Source organism: Pongo abelii, chromosome 18 (genome assembly GCF_028885655.2).
Source record: "Pongo abelii isolate AG06213 chromosome 18, NHGRI_mPonAbe1-v2.0_pri, whole genome shotgun sequence".
Lineage (NCBI taxonomy): Eukaryota > Metazoa > Chordata > Mammalia > Primates > Hominidae > Pongo > Pongo abelii.
Window position 1 is genome coordinate 4,635,039 of NC_072003.2, and position 16,275 is coordinate 4,651,313.

General features: G+C 46.9%; 1 protein-coding gene across 8 annotated transcripts in view; it reads left to right on the plus strand.

The window, feature by feature from the left end:
• DNAJA3 (DnaJ heat shock protein family (Hsp40) member A3) overlaps window positions 1-16,275 on the plus strand; it is a 31,873-nt gene that overhangs the window by 2,509 nt on the left and 13,089 nt on the right. For 7 of the 8 annotated variants that reach the window (XR_010137812.1, XR_010137813.1, XR_010137814.1 and 4 more), the window contains exons 2-6: window positions 6,867-7,000; window positions 9,865-9,948; window positions 13,856-14,056; window positions 14,750-14,902; window positions 15,495-15,642. Coding sequence is in view for 3 of the 8 variants with exons in the window: in XM_024233619.3 (XP_024089387.1) it covers window positions 6,867-7,000; window positions 9,865-9,948; window positions 13,856-14,056; window positions 14,750-14,902; window positions 15,495-15,642 (720 nt within the window). In the remaining 5 variants the exon portion in view is untranslated. The remainder of the gene's footprint in view (window positions 1-6,866; window positions 7,001-9,864; window positions 9,949-13,855; window positions 14,057-14,749; window positions 14,903-15,494; window positions 15,643-16,275) is intronic. The other variant, XM_024233620.3, reaches the window with a different exon arrangement.

A 16,275-nucleotide genomic window follows, 5' to 3' on the forward strand; every position in this document is an offset into this window, starting at 1 on the left:
CTGAATTGCAGTGATGTGATCCTGGCTCACTGCAACCTCTGCCTGCCGGATTCAAGCGATTCTCGTGCCTCAGCCTCCCAAGTAGCTGGGATTACAGGTGTGAGCCACCATGCCCAGCTAACTTTTTTTTTTGAGATGGAGTCTTGCTCTGTCGCCCAGGCTGGAATGCAGTGGTGTGATCTCTGCTCACTGCAACCTCCGCCTCCCGGGTTCAAGCAATTCTCTTGCCTCAGCCTCCTGAGTAGCTGGTATTACAGGTGCCCACCACCACGCCCAGCTAATTTTTGTATTTTTAGTAGAGACAGGGTTTCACTATGTTGGCCAGGCTGGTCTTGAACTCCTGACCTCAGATGATTCGCCCGTCTCGGCCTCCCGAAGTATTGGGATTACAGGTGTCTGCCATCGTGCCCAGTCAGCTTTTATATTTTTAGTAGAGATGGGGTTTCACCGTGTTGGCCAGGCTGGTCTTGAACTCCTGGCTTCAAGTGATCCGCCCACCTTGGCCTGCCACAGTGCTGGAATTACAGGCGTGAGCCACCAGGCCTGGCCCCAGAATGAATTTTTAAATTCTGTCCCTGCATCTATATACCTCATGGAAGGAGCAGTCGTCTGTTCAGTATTCTTTCTAGGTTTCATCTGGATTATTTGGAGAGATGTCATGATGGATTTTTTAAAATTTTTTTCTTAAACACATACATATTTTTTTATTTTGTAGAGCCATGGTCCTACTATGTTGCCCAGGCTGGTTTCAAACTCCTGGCCTCAAATGACCCTTCCACCTTGGCCTCCCAAAGTGCTGGGGTTATAGGTGTGAGCCACCATGCCAGGCTAGATTTTTCAACATGAGCAAAAGTGGCCATTTTTAGAGCTTGCTAACATTTTCTAATGTCAAGGTTGTTTTAAATAGAATCTGTCTGCATGTTTTTGTTCAAATATTAATTTCTTAGGTGACTTGTTTTATTAAGCCAAATTTGTTCATGTTCCAGCTGTACAAATTTGGGAGCATTTGTTATTATTGTGTATGTGAAAGAGAGAAACAGGCACTAAACACTAAGCTTTGTGTGAGGCTGTGACTAAGGAACTGCGGTTAGCTGTCTTGTTCCCCAAGTGAGCTTATAACCTGCCATGGGCAAGTTTTGTATCAGGTAGTGTACACAGGTGAGAGGTGGCATCTTTCAGGATCCATTCTGTTTTCACAGGTAGAGTCATCAAGTGGTTGGGCGGGGTGGCTCACGACTGTAATTCCAGTGCTATGCTGGCGCTGAGGCAGGAGGATCACATGAGCCCAGCAGTTTGGGACCAGCCTGGGCAACATAGGCAGATTCCATCTCTACAAAAAGATTTTTTTTTTTTTTTTTTTTTTGAGACGGAGTCTCGCTCTGTCGCCCAGGCTGGAGTGCAGTGGCGTGTTCTCGGCTCACTGCAAGCTCTGCCTCCCGGGTTCAGGCCATTCTCCTGCCTCAGCCTCCCGAGTAGCTGGGACTACAGGCACCTGCAACCATGCACGGCTGATTTTTTGTATTTTTAGTAGAGATGGAGTTTCACTGTGTTAGCCAGGATGGTCTCGATCTCCTGACCTCGTGATCCGCCTGCCTCGGCCTCCCAAAGTGCTGGGATTACAGGCGTGAGCCACCGCGCCTGGCCAAGATTTTTTTGTTTGTTTGTTTGAGACGGAGTCTTGCTCTGTAGCCAGGCTGGAGTGCTGTGTTGTGACCTCGGTTCACCATGATCTTGGCTCACCGTGATTTCGGCTCACTGCATCCTCCGCCTCCTGGATTTAAGCGATCCTCCTGCCTCAGTCTCCTGAGTAGCTGGGACTACAGGCACGTGCCACCACTCCCAGTTAATTTTTGTATTTTTAGTAGAGACTGAATTTCACCATGTTGGCCAGGATGGTCTCGTTCTCTTTACCTCATGATCTGTTCACCTCAGCCTCCCAAAGTGCTGGGATTACAGGTGTGAGTCACCGCACCCGGCCTAGAAAAAGATTTTTAAAAATTAGTTGACTGTGGCCGGACACGGTGGCTCATGGCTGTAATCCCAGCACTTTGGGAGGCCCACGCAGGCGGATCACCTGAAGTCAGGAGTTTGAGACCAGCCTGATTAACATGGAGAGACCCCCTCTCTACAAAAAATACAAAATTAGCCCGGCCTGGTGGCGCATGCCTGTAAACCCAGGTACTCGGGAGGCTGGGGCAGGAGAATTGCTTGAACCTGAAAGTCGGAGGTTGCCGTGAGCCGAGTTAGCGCCATTGCACTCCAGCCTGATCAACAAGAGCGAAACTGTGTCTCAAAAAAAAAAAAATTAGCCAACTGTCGTGGCAACTGCCTGTACTCCCAGCTGCTCGGGATGCTGAGGTGGGAGGATCACTTGAGCCCAGAAGGTTGAGGCTGCAGTGAGCCATGATGATGCCACTGCACTCCAGCCTGGGCGACAGAGTATGACTCTTTCTCTACCAAAAAATTAATAAATAAAGTCATCAACTGAGAAGCCATGTGGTGGCAAGCCTCTGTAGTCCTAGCTACTCAGGAGGTTGAGGTGAGAGGATTGCTGGAGTCCAGGAATTTGAATTTGGCCTAGGCAACATATTGAGACCCCTGTCTCTTAAAAAAAAATTTTTTTAAGTTTATCAACTCAGCTTCCAAACACTAGTCTGTGATCTTGTCTCAAATCTAGTAGTAAGATGACGTAACAACATTTTAGATCTGACTTTTCTTCCAAGCAGAAAGAAAGCAGTTGTTGGTGGCCAGGCATCGTGACTCATGCCTGCAATCCCATTACTTTGGGAGGTGGGTCGATCACCTGAGGTCAGGAGTTTGAGACCAGCCTGGCCAAGATGGCCAAAGCTTGTCTCTACTAAAAATTGAAAAAACTGGCCAGGCGTGGTGGCGGGTTCCTGTAATCCCAGCTACTCGGGAGGCTGAGGCAGGAGAATCGCTTGAACCCAGGAGGCAGAGGTTGCAGTGAGCCGAGATTGCGCCATTGCACTCCAGCCTGGGCAACAAGAGCCAAACTCCCTGTCAAAAAAAAAAAAAAAAAAAAAGAAAGCAGTTGTTGGACAGTGGGTTGGCCATTCTTAGAATGACTTGGAGGCTTATTTTATTCTGGGTTTTTCTAAAAAGGACAGGACATTTACTGGTCATATCTGATAAAATAAATAGTCTATTAAATGAACTCTAATTATTGTTAATCATTGATGCCCTTTGGATAATGTCAAAAGTCATCAGACTGGGGATGGTGGCTCATGCCTGTAACCCCAGCACTTTGGTAGGACGAGGCCGGCGGATCACTTGAGGTCAGGAGTTCGAGACCAGCCTGGCCAACATGGTGAAACTTCTTACCTACCAAAAATACAAAAATTAGCCAGGTGTGGTGGTGTGCGCCTATAGTCCTGGCTACTTGAGAGGCTAAAGCAGAAGAATCGCTTGAACCTGGGAGATGGAGGTTGCAGTGAACCGAGATCACACCACTGCACTCCAGCCTGGGGGACAAAGTGAGACTCTGTCTCAAAAAAAAGAAAAAACAAAGCCATCAACCTTGTAATTAAACGTGATTTGTCTTTATCCACATGCAGTTTTGTGCGTTACTATCTCTGTACTAACTCCAGTCCATGTTCTCTGCCCACAATGTTGAAGCCACAGCTGCCACAGGTCACTACCAGCCTCAGCCTTCTGGCATTGGAAGGAGTGGTGAGAGAGAGGCTGGACTGGGCCAGGGCAACCCCTTACTCCGAAATAAAAAGAGGGTTGAGTACAAGTTCAATAATAAGCCAGCTCTAGTGTTTTCTCAAGTCTGACTGAAGAAACACAAAGTGGTCTCCTGACGCCTACTACTTCCAGTGTGCTTTTTGTATTCCGAGCGTATTGGGTGTGCCAAACACACGGATTTATTTCCTATTTCTAATTTTAAGTATCCTGACCATTCCTATTCATTCTCCTGTCTGATCATCCTTTACCTGGCCTCCTACTTGGATGTGCTCAACCAACCTCTGGTTGTGTTTTGTGCTGATTAATTTCGAGTAGTCTCCCAGGCTTCCTAGAGTTGTTTCTCTTTTTTTTTGTTTTTTTCAGATGGACTCTTGCTCTGTCACCCAGGCTGCAGTGCAATGGCGTGATCTTGGCTCACTGCAACCTCAGCCTCCCAGGTTCAAACAGTTCTCATGCCTCAGCCTCCCAAGTAGCTGGGATTACAGGCGTGCGCCACCATGACTGGCTAATTTTTGTATTTTTAGTAGAGACAAGATTTCACCATGTTGGCCAGCTTGGTCTCGAACTCCTGGCCTCAAGGGATCCACCCGCCTCGGCCTCCCAAAGTGCTGGGATTACAACAGGCGTGAGCCACCTTGCCCAGCCTAGAGTTGTTTCTCATGCAAACCTAATGGGTTCTTTGTTTAACATTTGCAGTGGCTCCCTATTGCTCTTAGGATAAAATCCAGACTCCTTAGCATAGCTCTAAGGCCCTTCCTATTCCTAGGCCCCATTAATCGTTATCATCTCTAACCACCACTGCCACCACATACACAGTCTCTAGTTTAGTTATAGGCATAAATCTGTGTGGATTCACAGTCCTCTTTAGCCTATTTCTGTCTCTCTCTCTTTTTTTTCCCTGTCATAAGTTTATTTACAAACATATTTAGTATGCCATATAAGTTAAAGTCTTTGATCCATTTATTTATTTATTTTTAATAGAGACAGGGTCTCTGTGTTGCCCAGGCTGGTTTCGAATTCCTGGGCTCAAGCGATCCTCACGCCTCAGGTTCCCAAAGTGCTGGGATTACAGGCGAGAGCCACTGTGCCCAAGCTTATTTTTATTTCTTTTTTTTTTTTTCTTTTTTTTGTGTGTGATGGAGTTTCGCTCTTGTTGCCCAGGCTGGAGTGCAATGGCGCGATCTTGGCTCACTGCAACCTCTGCCTCCCAGGTTCAAGCGATTCTCTTGCTTCAGCCTCCTTACTAGCTGGGATTACAGGCATGCACCACCACATCCGGCTAATTTTGTATTTTTAGTAGAGACGGGGTTTCTCCATGTTGGTCAGGCTGGTCTCTAACTCCTGACCTCAGGTGATCCGCCCGCCTTGGCCTCCCAAAGTGCTGGGATTACAGGCAGGAGCCACCACACCCGGCCCGGCTTATTCACTTTTTAAACAGAGTTCACCTATTAAAACACTCTTCCAGTCTGGGCGTGGTGGCACACGCCTGTAGTCCCAGTTACTGGGGAGGCTGAGGCAGGAGAATCGCTTGAACCCAGGAGGTGGAGGTTGCAGTGAGCCAAAATCGCACCATTGCATGCCAGTCTGAGCAACAAGAGCGAAACTGCATCTCAAAAAACAAACAAAAAGCCTGCCGGGCACGGTGGCTCATGCCTGTAATCCCAGCACTTTGGGAGGCCGAGGCAGGCGGATCATGAGGTCAGGAGATCGAGACCATCCTGGCTAACATGGTGAAACCCCGTCTCTACTAAAAATATAAAAAATCAGCTGGGCATGGTGGCGGGCGCCCATAGTCCCAGCTACTTGGGAGGCTGAGGCAGGAGAATGATGTGAACCCGGGAAGCAGAGCTTGCAGTGAGCCAGAATCGTGCCACTGCACTCCAGCCTGGGCGACAGATCGAGACTCCGTCTCCAAAAAAAAAAAACCTGCTCTTCCTATCTGTTAAATGAATGAACTAAAACATCCTTGTTTCTTAAGCAGTTGGTGTCTTGCTATTTAAAAAGGTGCTGCGAATCCAGATCCAAAGTACAAACAAAGTCATCCTAGTTAGTAACCGCCACTTGTTTTCCACTGGAAATGGCAAATGCTTTCCTGGGCAGCTCAGCCAGTTTTTGCAGCTTAACAGCTAATGCCTAGAAGTTCTTCCCCGACCTTCTTAGATTGAGTTGTCATTGGTTCTCAGCAGGGGACACTTTTACTTCCCAGGGGACATTTGGCAATGCCTGGAGTTCTCTACTGGCATCTAGTGGGTGGAGACCTCCTGAGTTTCTGGTGAATGTCTGGAGTAGGGCTTGAACATCTGTATTTTCATCAATCTAATGATGCTGTTGGTCCAGGGAGCACAGTCTTGAGAACTGCTCCTTAAGTAGATACCCAAGGCTGCAAGATAGAGGGAAAAGAATGTGGGGAGTTGTTAAGCATTAAGTGTGACAGAAGAATATGAAAATACGAAAATACCTAGCAAATGGTAAGTGCTCGTGTGGCATAAGGGGGGGGAGCTGAATCCCTTTTTTAATCATCTCCCAGTCAGGAGTATTATTCCTTTAGTGGTGTACTAAGACCACTCCAGTAGTATAAGCCAGGAGAATCAGCCTCATCCAATACTCTGACGTTGTTTAATATTAATTAAATACTGTGGCTTCTTTAGCCATTATTGAAGTGCATTAGGGAACAGCCCTAAAGCTGTAGCCTGTGTATTAGTCTGTTCTCATGCAGCTAATAAAGACATACCTAAGACTGGGTAAATTTTAAAGGAAAGAGGTTTAATTAAGTCACAGTTCAGCATGGCTGGGGAGGCCTCAGCGATCGTGGGGGAAGGGGAAGCAAACACATCCTTCTTAACATGGCAGCAGGAAGAATGAGCAAAAGGGTGAAAGGCCTGTCATAAAACTATCAGATCTCGTGAGAACTTACTATCGGGAGACCAGCATGGAGGTAACTGCCCCTGTGATTCAATTACCTCCCATCAGGTCCCTCCCATGACACTTGGGGATTATGGGAACTAAAATTCTAGGTGATATCTGGGTGGGGACACAGCCAAACCCTATCAGTTTGTTTGTTCCTTCACAGATACAGCCTGGTGGGTCATGTACTCAAAGTTTTCTTTTGTTGAGAACATTCCCAGAGTGATTTTCTTTGTTTGTTTTTTCCTTTTTAGGAACAAAACATTACCCTTTCATTTGTACTGCCTCCTTCCACACAAGTGCCCCTTTGGCCAAAGAAGATTATTACCAGATATTAGGAGTGCCTCGAAATGCCAGCCAGAAAGAGATCAAGAAAGCCTATTATCAGGTCTGTATGGAAGTCAGGTTTTGGTGACCAAATTGTAGTAGGAATGTTGTTGATCCCATCTGATCTTGATCAGTACGGCGTATGTGCCCATATGGATAGGTCTCATGAACTGATAGTATAGAAGGGTGTGATAAAGCTGGCCTTTGCTAGACTGTTTTTTGGTGCACAATGCCATAGAGGTTGGTGCTTCAGAAAAAAGAGGCAAGCCCAAACCAGAGATTTTAAGAAGTTTTTTTTTCTAGAGCTATTTTCATAATTAAATTTAATCTGTATTTTCTGAATCAGTAGGTATGCTAGTCTAAGTTTTAGGTAGTCATTCTTTGCATCCAGATAAAAGTTTATAGGTTTAGAATTACTTCCTTTCCTTTCTTTTTTTTTTTGAGATGGAGTCTCACTCCGTTGCCCAGGCTGGAGTGCAATGGCGCAATCTCGGCTCACCACAACCTCTGCCTCCTGGGTTCAAGCAGTTCTCCTGTCTCTGCCTCCCAAGTAGCTGGGACTACAGGCGCCCGCCACCACTCCCGGCTAATTTTTTTTGTATTTTTAGTAGAGACAGGGTTTCACTTTGTTGGTCAGGCTGGTCTTAAACTCCTGACCTCAGGTGATTCACCTGCCTCGGCCTCCCAAAGTGCTGGGATTACAGGCGTGACCACCACGCCTGGCCCTTTCTTAACCTGGAAAATGTGAAATTCCCATTGTCGTATCCCAGGGTGTATTAGGGTAGTTAGGGTAGCTGAGTAAAGTTGTATACGAGATGTCTACACCACTGGTTCCTAGACCCTTGGTTTGCTCTGACCAATAAAATAAAATCAATATTGGAGGCACCATTGTAGGATTGACAGCTTTTAAGTGCACACTTCACTGGAGTTGTGCACCTGTCACGACAGTCAACTTTAGGACATTTTCATTACCTCAAAAAGAAACCGTGTATTCATTAGCACTCCCCTTCCATTGTCGTCTCTCCCCGGTCCCTGGCAGCTGCTAACCTGCATCCTGCCTCTTTGGATTCGCCTATTCTGAATATTCATATACAGGGAATCATACGATATGTATCCTTTTGTGTGTCTTGGCTTCTTTCATTCACATAATGTTTTCAGAGTTCATCTGTGTTATAGCTTGTGTCAATACTTCATCCGTTTTCATGGTCAAATAATCTGTTGCATGGATTGATCACATATTGTTTATTCATCGTTTGATGGACATTTGGATATTTTCCACTTTTTGCTATCATGAACAGTGCTGCTATATAGACATTCATATGTAAGTTTTTGTGTAGGCATGTTTTCAGTTCTCTTGGATATTTAGGAGTATAGCTGCTGAGTCATATGGTAACTGGATGTTTAACCTTTTGAGAAGCTGCCAGCCTTTTTCAAAGCAGCTGCACCATTTTACATTCCCATCAGCAGCATATGAGGGCCATGATTTCTCCACATCCCAGTGAACACTTACTATTATCATCTGTCTTTTTAATTACTACCCTAGTGAATATAAAATGCTATCTCGTTAGAGTTTCGATTTGCTTTTTCCCTGGTGACTAATGATGTTGAGCATCTTTCTTGTGCATGTTGGCTATTAGTATGTCTTTGGAGAAATGTGTGTTTGGATCCATTGCCCACTTTTAATTGGGTTGTCTTTTTTTTTTGATTGGGTTGTAATGGAATGAACAGAGGCATGGGGACAGGAAGCAGAGATCCTGGCCTGTGAATAGCGAATGGCCTGTCTCTTCCTGAGCTCAAGAGTCAGGTGCCTGATCCAAGAGTGGGAAAAGATTGAAAAGATGGAGGCTGGTTTGGACTCACATGACAGTTGATTTGAGGCCCTTAGCAAGTCCTAGAGACATAATTTAAGAGAAAGACTTAATTTAGAGAACATTCAAGTTTTTAGGCATGGAAGTAAAAAGATCAGGTAAAGCTGTAGCAATTACTGTATTTTATTTACCTACAAAAATAATTGAAACAGCAGAGACGTCTATGTATTCAGTCATTTTCTTCCCTTTTTTAAAATTTTTTCTTTTTTCAGACAGAGTCTCGCCGTGTGGCTCAGGCTGGAGTGCAGTGGTGCAGTCTTGGCTCACTGCAACCTCTGCCTCCCAGGCTCAAGCAGTTCTCCTGCCTCAGCCTCCCGAGTACCTGTGTTTATAGGCACGCGCGACCACACCTGGCTAATTTTTATATTTTTATTAGAGATGGGGTTTCACCCTGTTGGCCAGGCTGCTCTCCAACTCCTGACCTCTGGTGATCCACCCAGCTCAGCATCTCAAAGTGCTAGGATAACAGGCATGAGCCACTGCGCCCGACCCCCTTTTTAAAAATTTGTTTTTCTTTTTTGTTCATTTACCTATTCTAAGCCATGCTGGGTGCTAAGGGCAAAGATACATCAGAATCAGTTCCTGCCCTCAAGTTAAGAGATGGATACATTAAAACAGATCATTATTATTATTATTTTGTGGGGCGGACAGACTCTCACTCCGTCACCTAGGCTGGAGTGCAGTGCCTCGATCTCTGCTCACTGCAACCTCCACCTCCCAGGTTCAACTGATTCTCATGCTTCAGCCTCCTGAGTAGCTGGGACCACAGGCATGTGCCACCATGCCTGACTAATTTTTTGTATTTTTGGTGGAGAGGGGTTTCGCCATCTTGCCCTGGCTGGTGTTGAACTCCTGAGCTTAAGTGATCTGCCTGTCTTCACTTCCCAAAGTGTTGGGATTACAGGCGTGAGCCACTGTACTCCGCCGAGGGACAGCTTTTATAAAGGGAACATAATTATGACTGGTATTTGGGGTTCTGTTGTATCTGGAGTTTTGTTGTATCTGGTATTTGGGATTCATGTTGTATCTGGAGTAATTTATCATGTTTTTCCCTTAGCTTGCCAAGAAGTATCACCCCGACACAAATAAGGATGATCCCAAAGCCAAGGAGAAGTTCTCCCAGCTGGCAGAAGCCTATGAGGTAATATGACTTCGGTGCATGCGGTCACTGCTGTTCAGCTATGTGTATGAATCAAAGGTTGCATTGCTACCTGGGACAGCCTGGTGTGTCATACAGTCCAGTGTGAAGGCCATGTCCCTGCACCAAGTCATCTTGTTAAAAAAAAAAATAAAAGAGATTCCAGGCCAAGCATCGTGGCTCACTCCTGTAGTCCTAGCACTTTGGGAGGCTGAGGCAGGAGGATCACTTGACCTCAGGAGTTGGCTTGACCCTAGGAGTTTGAGACCAGCTTGGGCAATGTAGTAAGACCCTGTCTCTACCAAAAAAAAAAAAAAATCACCAGGCATGGTGGTGGCACACCTGTAAACCCAGCTACTTGGGAGGCTGAGTCAGGTTCATCACTTGAGGGGCTCAAAGCTACAGTGACCCATGCTGTCATGATTGTGCCATAGCACTATCATGCTATGGGCATGATATGCTATGGGCATGCTATGGGAAGGTCTGGGCAACAGAACAAGACCTTCTCTCAAAAAAAAAAAAAAAAAAAAAAATTCTAAGACTAACTTGGAATCTCAGTGAAGAACAGGATCCAGGCCAGGCGCGGTGGCTCATGCCTGTAATCCCAGCACTTTGGGAGGCCAAGGTGGGTGGATCACGAGGTCAGGAGATCGAGACCATGCTGGCTAACACGGTGAAACCCCGTCTCTACTAAAAATAAAAAAAAATTAGCCGGGCGTGGTGGCGGGCGCCTGTAGTCCCAGCTGCTGGGGAGGCTGAGGCAGGAGAATGACGTGAACCTGGGAGGCGGAGCTTGCAGTGAGCCGAGATTGCGCCACCGCACTCCACCCTGGGCGACAGAGCGAGACTCCGTCTCAAAAAAAAAAGAACAGGATCCAATAATCTGTACTAATAAAGTTCCCCAGGTAATTTAGACTTGTAGCTGGATTTGGGAATTCACAGTTGGATTACTTAATTCAGCCCTTATTCAATGACACCCCCTTCCTCCACCTCAGGGCATCACTGCTTTTTGGGGATAGCGTTTATTGTAAAAGTAGAAGCCCATTATTGTCCTATAAGAATGTCAATGTAATCAGAGGACAAAGCATACATCTGTGAAAACAGCTGTTGACCCCACTTCCATAGTTTTCTGAAAGTAGACCTTTTTCCCAGATTTTTTGACGATCCTTTTTTTTTTTTTAAGTTAAGAGATTAAGAGACAGGGTCCCTCTATGTTGCCCAGGCTGGTCTTGAACTCCTGGGCTGAAGAGATCCTCTTGCCTCAGCCTCTCAAATTGCTAGGATTATAGGTGCAAGGCACCAGACCTGGCCAACTTTGGCCGTCCTAAAGGGGTTCAGGATATATAGGAGCTCATATATCTACAGGAGCAGACAGCCACATACAAGAACAGTCTCAACTCAGTAAATCTTTTTTGAGTAAATATCTGTCAACTAGATCTAATGAAAGGTTTATTTACTAGTGTAATTTTAAAATAATATGTTTTTATTAAGTAACTCAAACTAATTGATAACATAACTAAACAGTCTTGGAACCTGCTTCTGTGGAAGATAAGATTAATTTTTTTTTTTTTTTAAGAGTTGAGGTCTCAGCCAGGCGCAGTGGCTCACGTCTATAATCCCTATAATCCCAACACTTTGGGAGGCCAAGACAGGCGGATCACGAGGTCAGGAGTTCGAGACCAGCCTGGCCAAGAGACCGTCCTGACCAATATGGTGAAACCCTGTCTCTACTAAAAATACAAAAATTAGCCAGGTGTGGTGGTGGGCGCCTGTAATCCCAGCTATTCAGGAGGCTGAGGCAGGAGAATTGCTTGAACCCGGGAGGCATCAGTGAGCCGAAGATTGCGCCATTGCACTCCAGCCTGGGCAATAGAGCGAGACTCCCAATCAAAAAAAAAAAAAGAGTTGAGGTCTCACTCTGTTACCTAGGCTGGAGTGTAGTGACGAGATCACGGCTCACTGCAGCCTCAAACTCTTGGGCTCAAGCAGTTTTCCTGCCTCAACGTCAATTTCCTGAGTAGCTGGGAGTACAGGTTCCCCACTGCACCCAGAAGATTCAGTTTTTAATGGGGTGCGGGGGGCGGTGTTATTCTTGTGAATGTGTTTTTCCACATGGTTAGTTGATTTGATGTTTCTGCCAGGGGGGTGAGTTTTGGAGAGTCCCAATCCACCATTTTGCTGACTTCTGTCTCCAAGGGGAATGTTATTAAAAGGACCGAGCCTCAGAACCTAAGAGCAGCAATTCCTTGGGAAGGGGCTGGAACCAGGAGATAAAACCCACCAGGAAGTCATGAACTCCCACCTGTCTCCTCCTCTGCCAACCTTCTTCCTTTGCATCTTAACTGGGTGCCCTAAAAATTACCCTAGGCACCAAGCTGTCCTCCACCTGCTTTCTTAGTCCCCCCTCCATTCTAGGTGAAAGTGTCTTTTCCTTTGGAGGAAGCGTACTCTTTTCTGTTTGGCCTTAAGGATAGTGCCTATTTTTTTGAGACAGGGTCTCACTTTGTTGCCCGGGCTGGAGTGCAATGGTGCAATCACGGTTCACTGCAGCCTCAACCTCAACCTCCATGCTCAAGCAATCCTCCCACCTCAGCCTCCCAAGTAGCTGGAACTATAGGCATGCACCACCATTCTTGGTTAATTTTTTAATATTTTTCTTGTGATGGGGTTTCACCATGTTGCCCAGGCTGGTCTTGAACGCATGAACTCAAGCAGTCCACCTGCCTTGGCCTCCCAAAGTCCTGGGATTACAGGTGTGAGCCACCATACTCAGCCTAGGGCAGTGTCTTTTTAATTAAAGAAAAAAAAGTAAGACAAACACATAAAAAAAAGATACAAAGTGAGGGCCAGGCACAGTGGCTCACACCTGTAATCCCAGCACTTTGGCAGGCTGAGGCGGATGGATCACGAGGTCAAGAGATTGAGACCATCCTGGCAAACGTGGTGAAACCCTGTCTCTACTAAAAATACAAAAAAATTAGCTGGGCGTGGTGGCGCATGCCTTTAGTCCCAGCTACTTGGGAGGCTGAGGCAGGAGAATCACTTGAACCTGGGAGGCAGACGTTGCAGTGAGCCGAGATCGCGCCACTGCACTCCAGCCTGGCGACAGAGCAAGACTCCGTCTCAAAAAAAAAAAAAAAAAAAAAGATAGAAAGTGAATAGTACATTTTTTCTTGTCCCTCCCTGATCCCCCTTTTTGAGGTAGTTAGTCCTTATTAACAGTTTTGTGGGCCAGGCCCAGTGGCTCATGCCTGTAATCCCAGTATTTTGGGAGGTCGAAGTGGGAGGATCGCTTGAGGCCAGGAGTTTGAAAGCAGCCTGGGCAACATAGCAAGACCCTGTCTCTACAAAAACTTAAAACAATTTGCCAGGCCTGGTGGTGTGCACCTGTAGACCCAGCTACTCGGTAGGCTGAGGCAGGAGGCTGCCTGGGCTCCTGGGAAGTTGAGGCTGCAGTGAGCTAGGATTGCACCACTGCTGTTGTCGTTGCTGTTACTTCTACCTGTTCTGGCTTCCAGAAGGCCTTTCGATGAAGGTAAGGGTAGGAAGCATAAATTCTCTACGAGGTAATGTCTCCTGAGGAGAGAGGTGAAGTGTGAATCTGTGAAGAATCCAGGGTGCCTGTGAGGTCAAGCAAGGATCAGCACAAACGTTTCCCCAGCATGCGCGACCGCGGGAGAGTTCGTGAGACTTTTGGAAGCATTTCACGCCCTACACTTAGCATTCAGTTTGGTCATCTCATCCCTCTTCTAGGTGCTAAAGTCACAGGCCCACCCCTACCTCATAGGATATGTTTGCTCACAGGGCCCCTTAATAAATGTTATGGCTGCCTTATTTGCTGTGAACTGTTGTCTATATTCCTGGGCCTTGGTAGACCCGGGATGCCCAGTGGCTCTGCCTTTCACTGTAGGTTTTGAGTGATGAGGTGAAGAGGAAGCAGTACGATGCCTACGGCTCTGCAGGCTTCGATCCTGGGGCCAGCGGCTCCCAGCATAGCTACTGGAAGGGAGGCCCCACTGTGGACCCCGAGGAGCTGTTCAGGAAGATCTTTGGCGAGTTCTCATCCTCTTCATTTGGAGATTTCCAGACTGTGTTTGATCAGCCTCAGGAAGTAAGTTCCTCACTTGGAAGAATTATTCAAATTTTAGACTAAGTATGGGTCAAACAAATTTTTTTATCAGTTTCTGTTTCTCGGAAAGGCAAGGCAGCGTAAATGGAGTGATCTGGAGGCAGCCATTTTAGTAAAAAATAGTTTCAGTGTTTGAAAAATCGCATAGGTAGTAATGAGTACCTCCATTCTGACGGTATTCTTAACAGTTGCATAGTGAGGTAGCACCTAAGGCTTTCACAGCCCATGAGGGTGTGAGTGTTGTCTCTCACCTGCTACAGTATTCCAGGAGAGTTCTGTCCAGTGGGAAGGCACTGCTGATCCTCTCTCATTTATGTCCTTATAAGACACTGTCAGAGTGGAAGAGAGAGGGGATATATTTATGATCTAAGTTATGATTGTGGATCATTCAGGCTGTTTTTAAGTGCCATGTACAAGTATTTATCTGTGAACATTTTCAGTCTGTTGAAAGTACGTTTTCATTTAAGTCATACATTATCTCTTAAAAATCCCAAAGAGTAGGGCAGAATTCGTTCAGTGAGTCCTACCTATGCTTACTTGGCAGAGTGCAAGTTAAGTACAGTGGTGAAAGAGTGACCGAGAATGTGGGCAAGTACCCTCCTTTCCCTTTAGAGCCAAGCGTCAGTTTTGGTCGTTGCAAACAAAAGTTGACAGGCTGTCCCTTGGTTTCTTTAGTACTTCATGGAGTTGACATTTAATCAAGCTGCAAAGGGGGTCAACAAGGAGTTCACCGTGAACATCATGGACACTTGTGAGCGCTGCAACGGCAAGGGGAACGAGCCCGGCACCAAGGTGCAGCATTGCCACTACTGCGGGGGCTCTGGCATGGTAAGGGTCTGCCCGAGACTGCACCTCCCACGGCTCGCGCCACTGACCGTGAGAAGAGCTGGTTGTGGCACTGCTCCCGGAGAACGTATGCTGGGAGTAGGGGGAGTCGGTGAACTCAGCCTGGCTGTCTTTCCCCCGTGACCCTGAGGAGACGAGCCTGTGCTCCTCCATCCCTGGCACCACAGGCTCAGCAACCAGAGCACAGCAGCTCCGGGGACGGGGCGGGGGATTGCATCCAGTTGTCACTTTCTTCTTTATTTTTCTAACAATCTCTTTTGTAATTCAAGGGGAAATAATCTTTTTTAAATGTACTGCTCAGCTCCCAGGAGTCTTCAGGTACTTCTGTAGAGAGGTGGTATCATATTTTTCAGTGTTGTGTGGTCAAGTTGATGGAGTGCAGAAGTTTGTGTGTTCTAGAAAATCAGATGAACAGATTGAGGCCCTGCACCTGGGTTCCTAGGCAGTGTGTTTGAGTGCACATGCACATAAAAACAAGCCTTAAAGAGACATTTTTCTTATGCACGTTGTGGTCCCAGAACCACCCGTCAGTTTACCTGTGTACTTAGGTTACCATTTTTCTTGTTTTTATCAGGAAACCATCAACACAGGCCCTTTTGTGATGCGTTCCACGTGTAGGAGATGTGGTGGCCGCGGCTCCATCATCATATCGCCCTGTGTGGTCTGCAGGGGAGCAGGACAAGCCAAGCAGAAAAAGCGAGTGATGATCCCTGTGCCTGCAGGTGGGTGCTTGGGCCCGCCATGTCCAGGAGCTTGGAGAGGGCAGACAGGGCTGAGGCCACCGCACTGTGTGGAGAGGGCGGAAAGGGCTGAGGCCACCACACTCTGTGGAGAGGGTGGAAAGGGCTGAGGCCACCACACTCTGTGGAGAGGGTGGAAAGGGCTGAGGCCACCACACTCTGTGGAGAGGGTGGAAAGGGCTGAGGCCACCACACTGTGTGTGAGTGGGCTCTTGGTAGAAGTTATGGTTGAAGCCCTGGAGCCCCAGGCTGGAGGAAGAACTGGAGTCTCCTTGAATCTTTCTGTTTGTGCCAGTTATCCTTAAAATCTACACTTTGCATGTCACACTGGGGACAAGAGACCTCACGTGCCTACTCTGCTTCTTCCTGGTGAGGGAGCAGCTTCCAACCCCCGGGCTCCTCTCCTCTCTCCCTGTCTTAGTCACCGAAGCCATCATTGTCCCTACTGCCACCCTATCTACATCAGCCCCACGGATCCCACCCCCCACTCCACATCTACTGTTCCCTTGCCTGAAACTCACTTTCTGCTTTCTTTTTTGGGTTAACTTTATTCATCTTGGAGATCCCAGCTTGAGTATCCCTTCCCTAGCTAGCCTCACACCCTCCTCCCTGTTC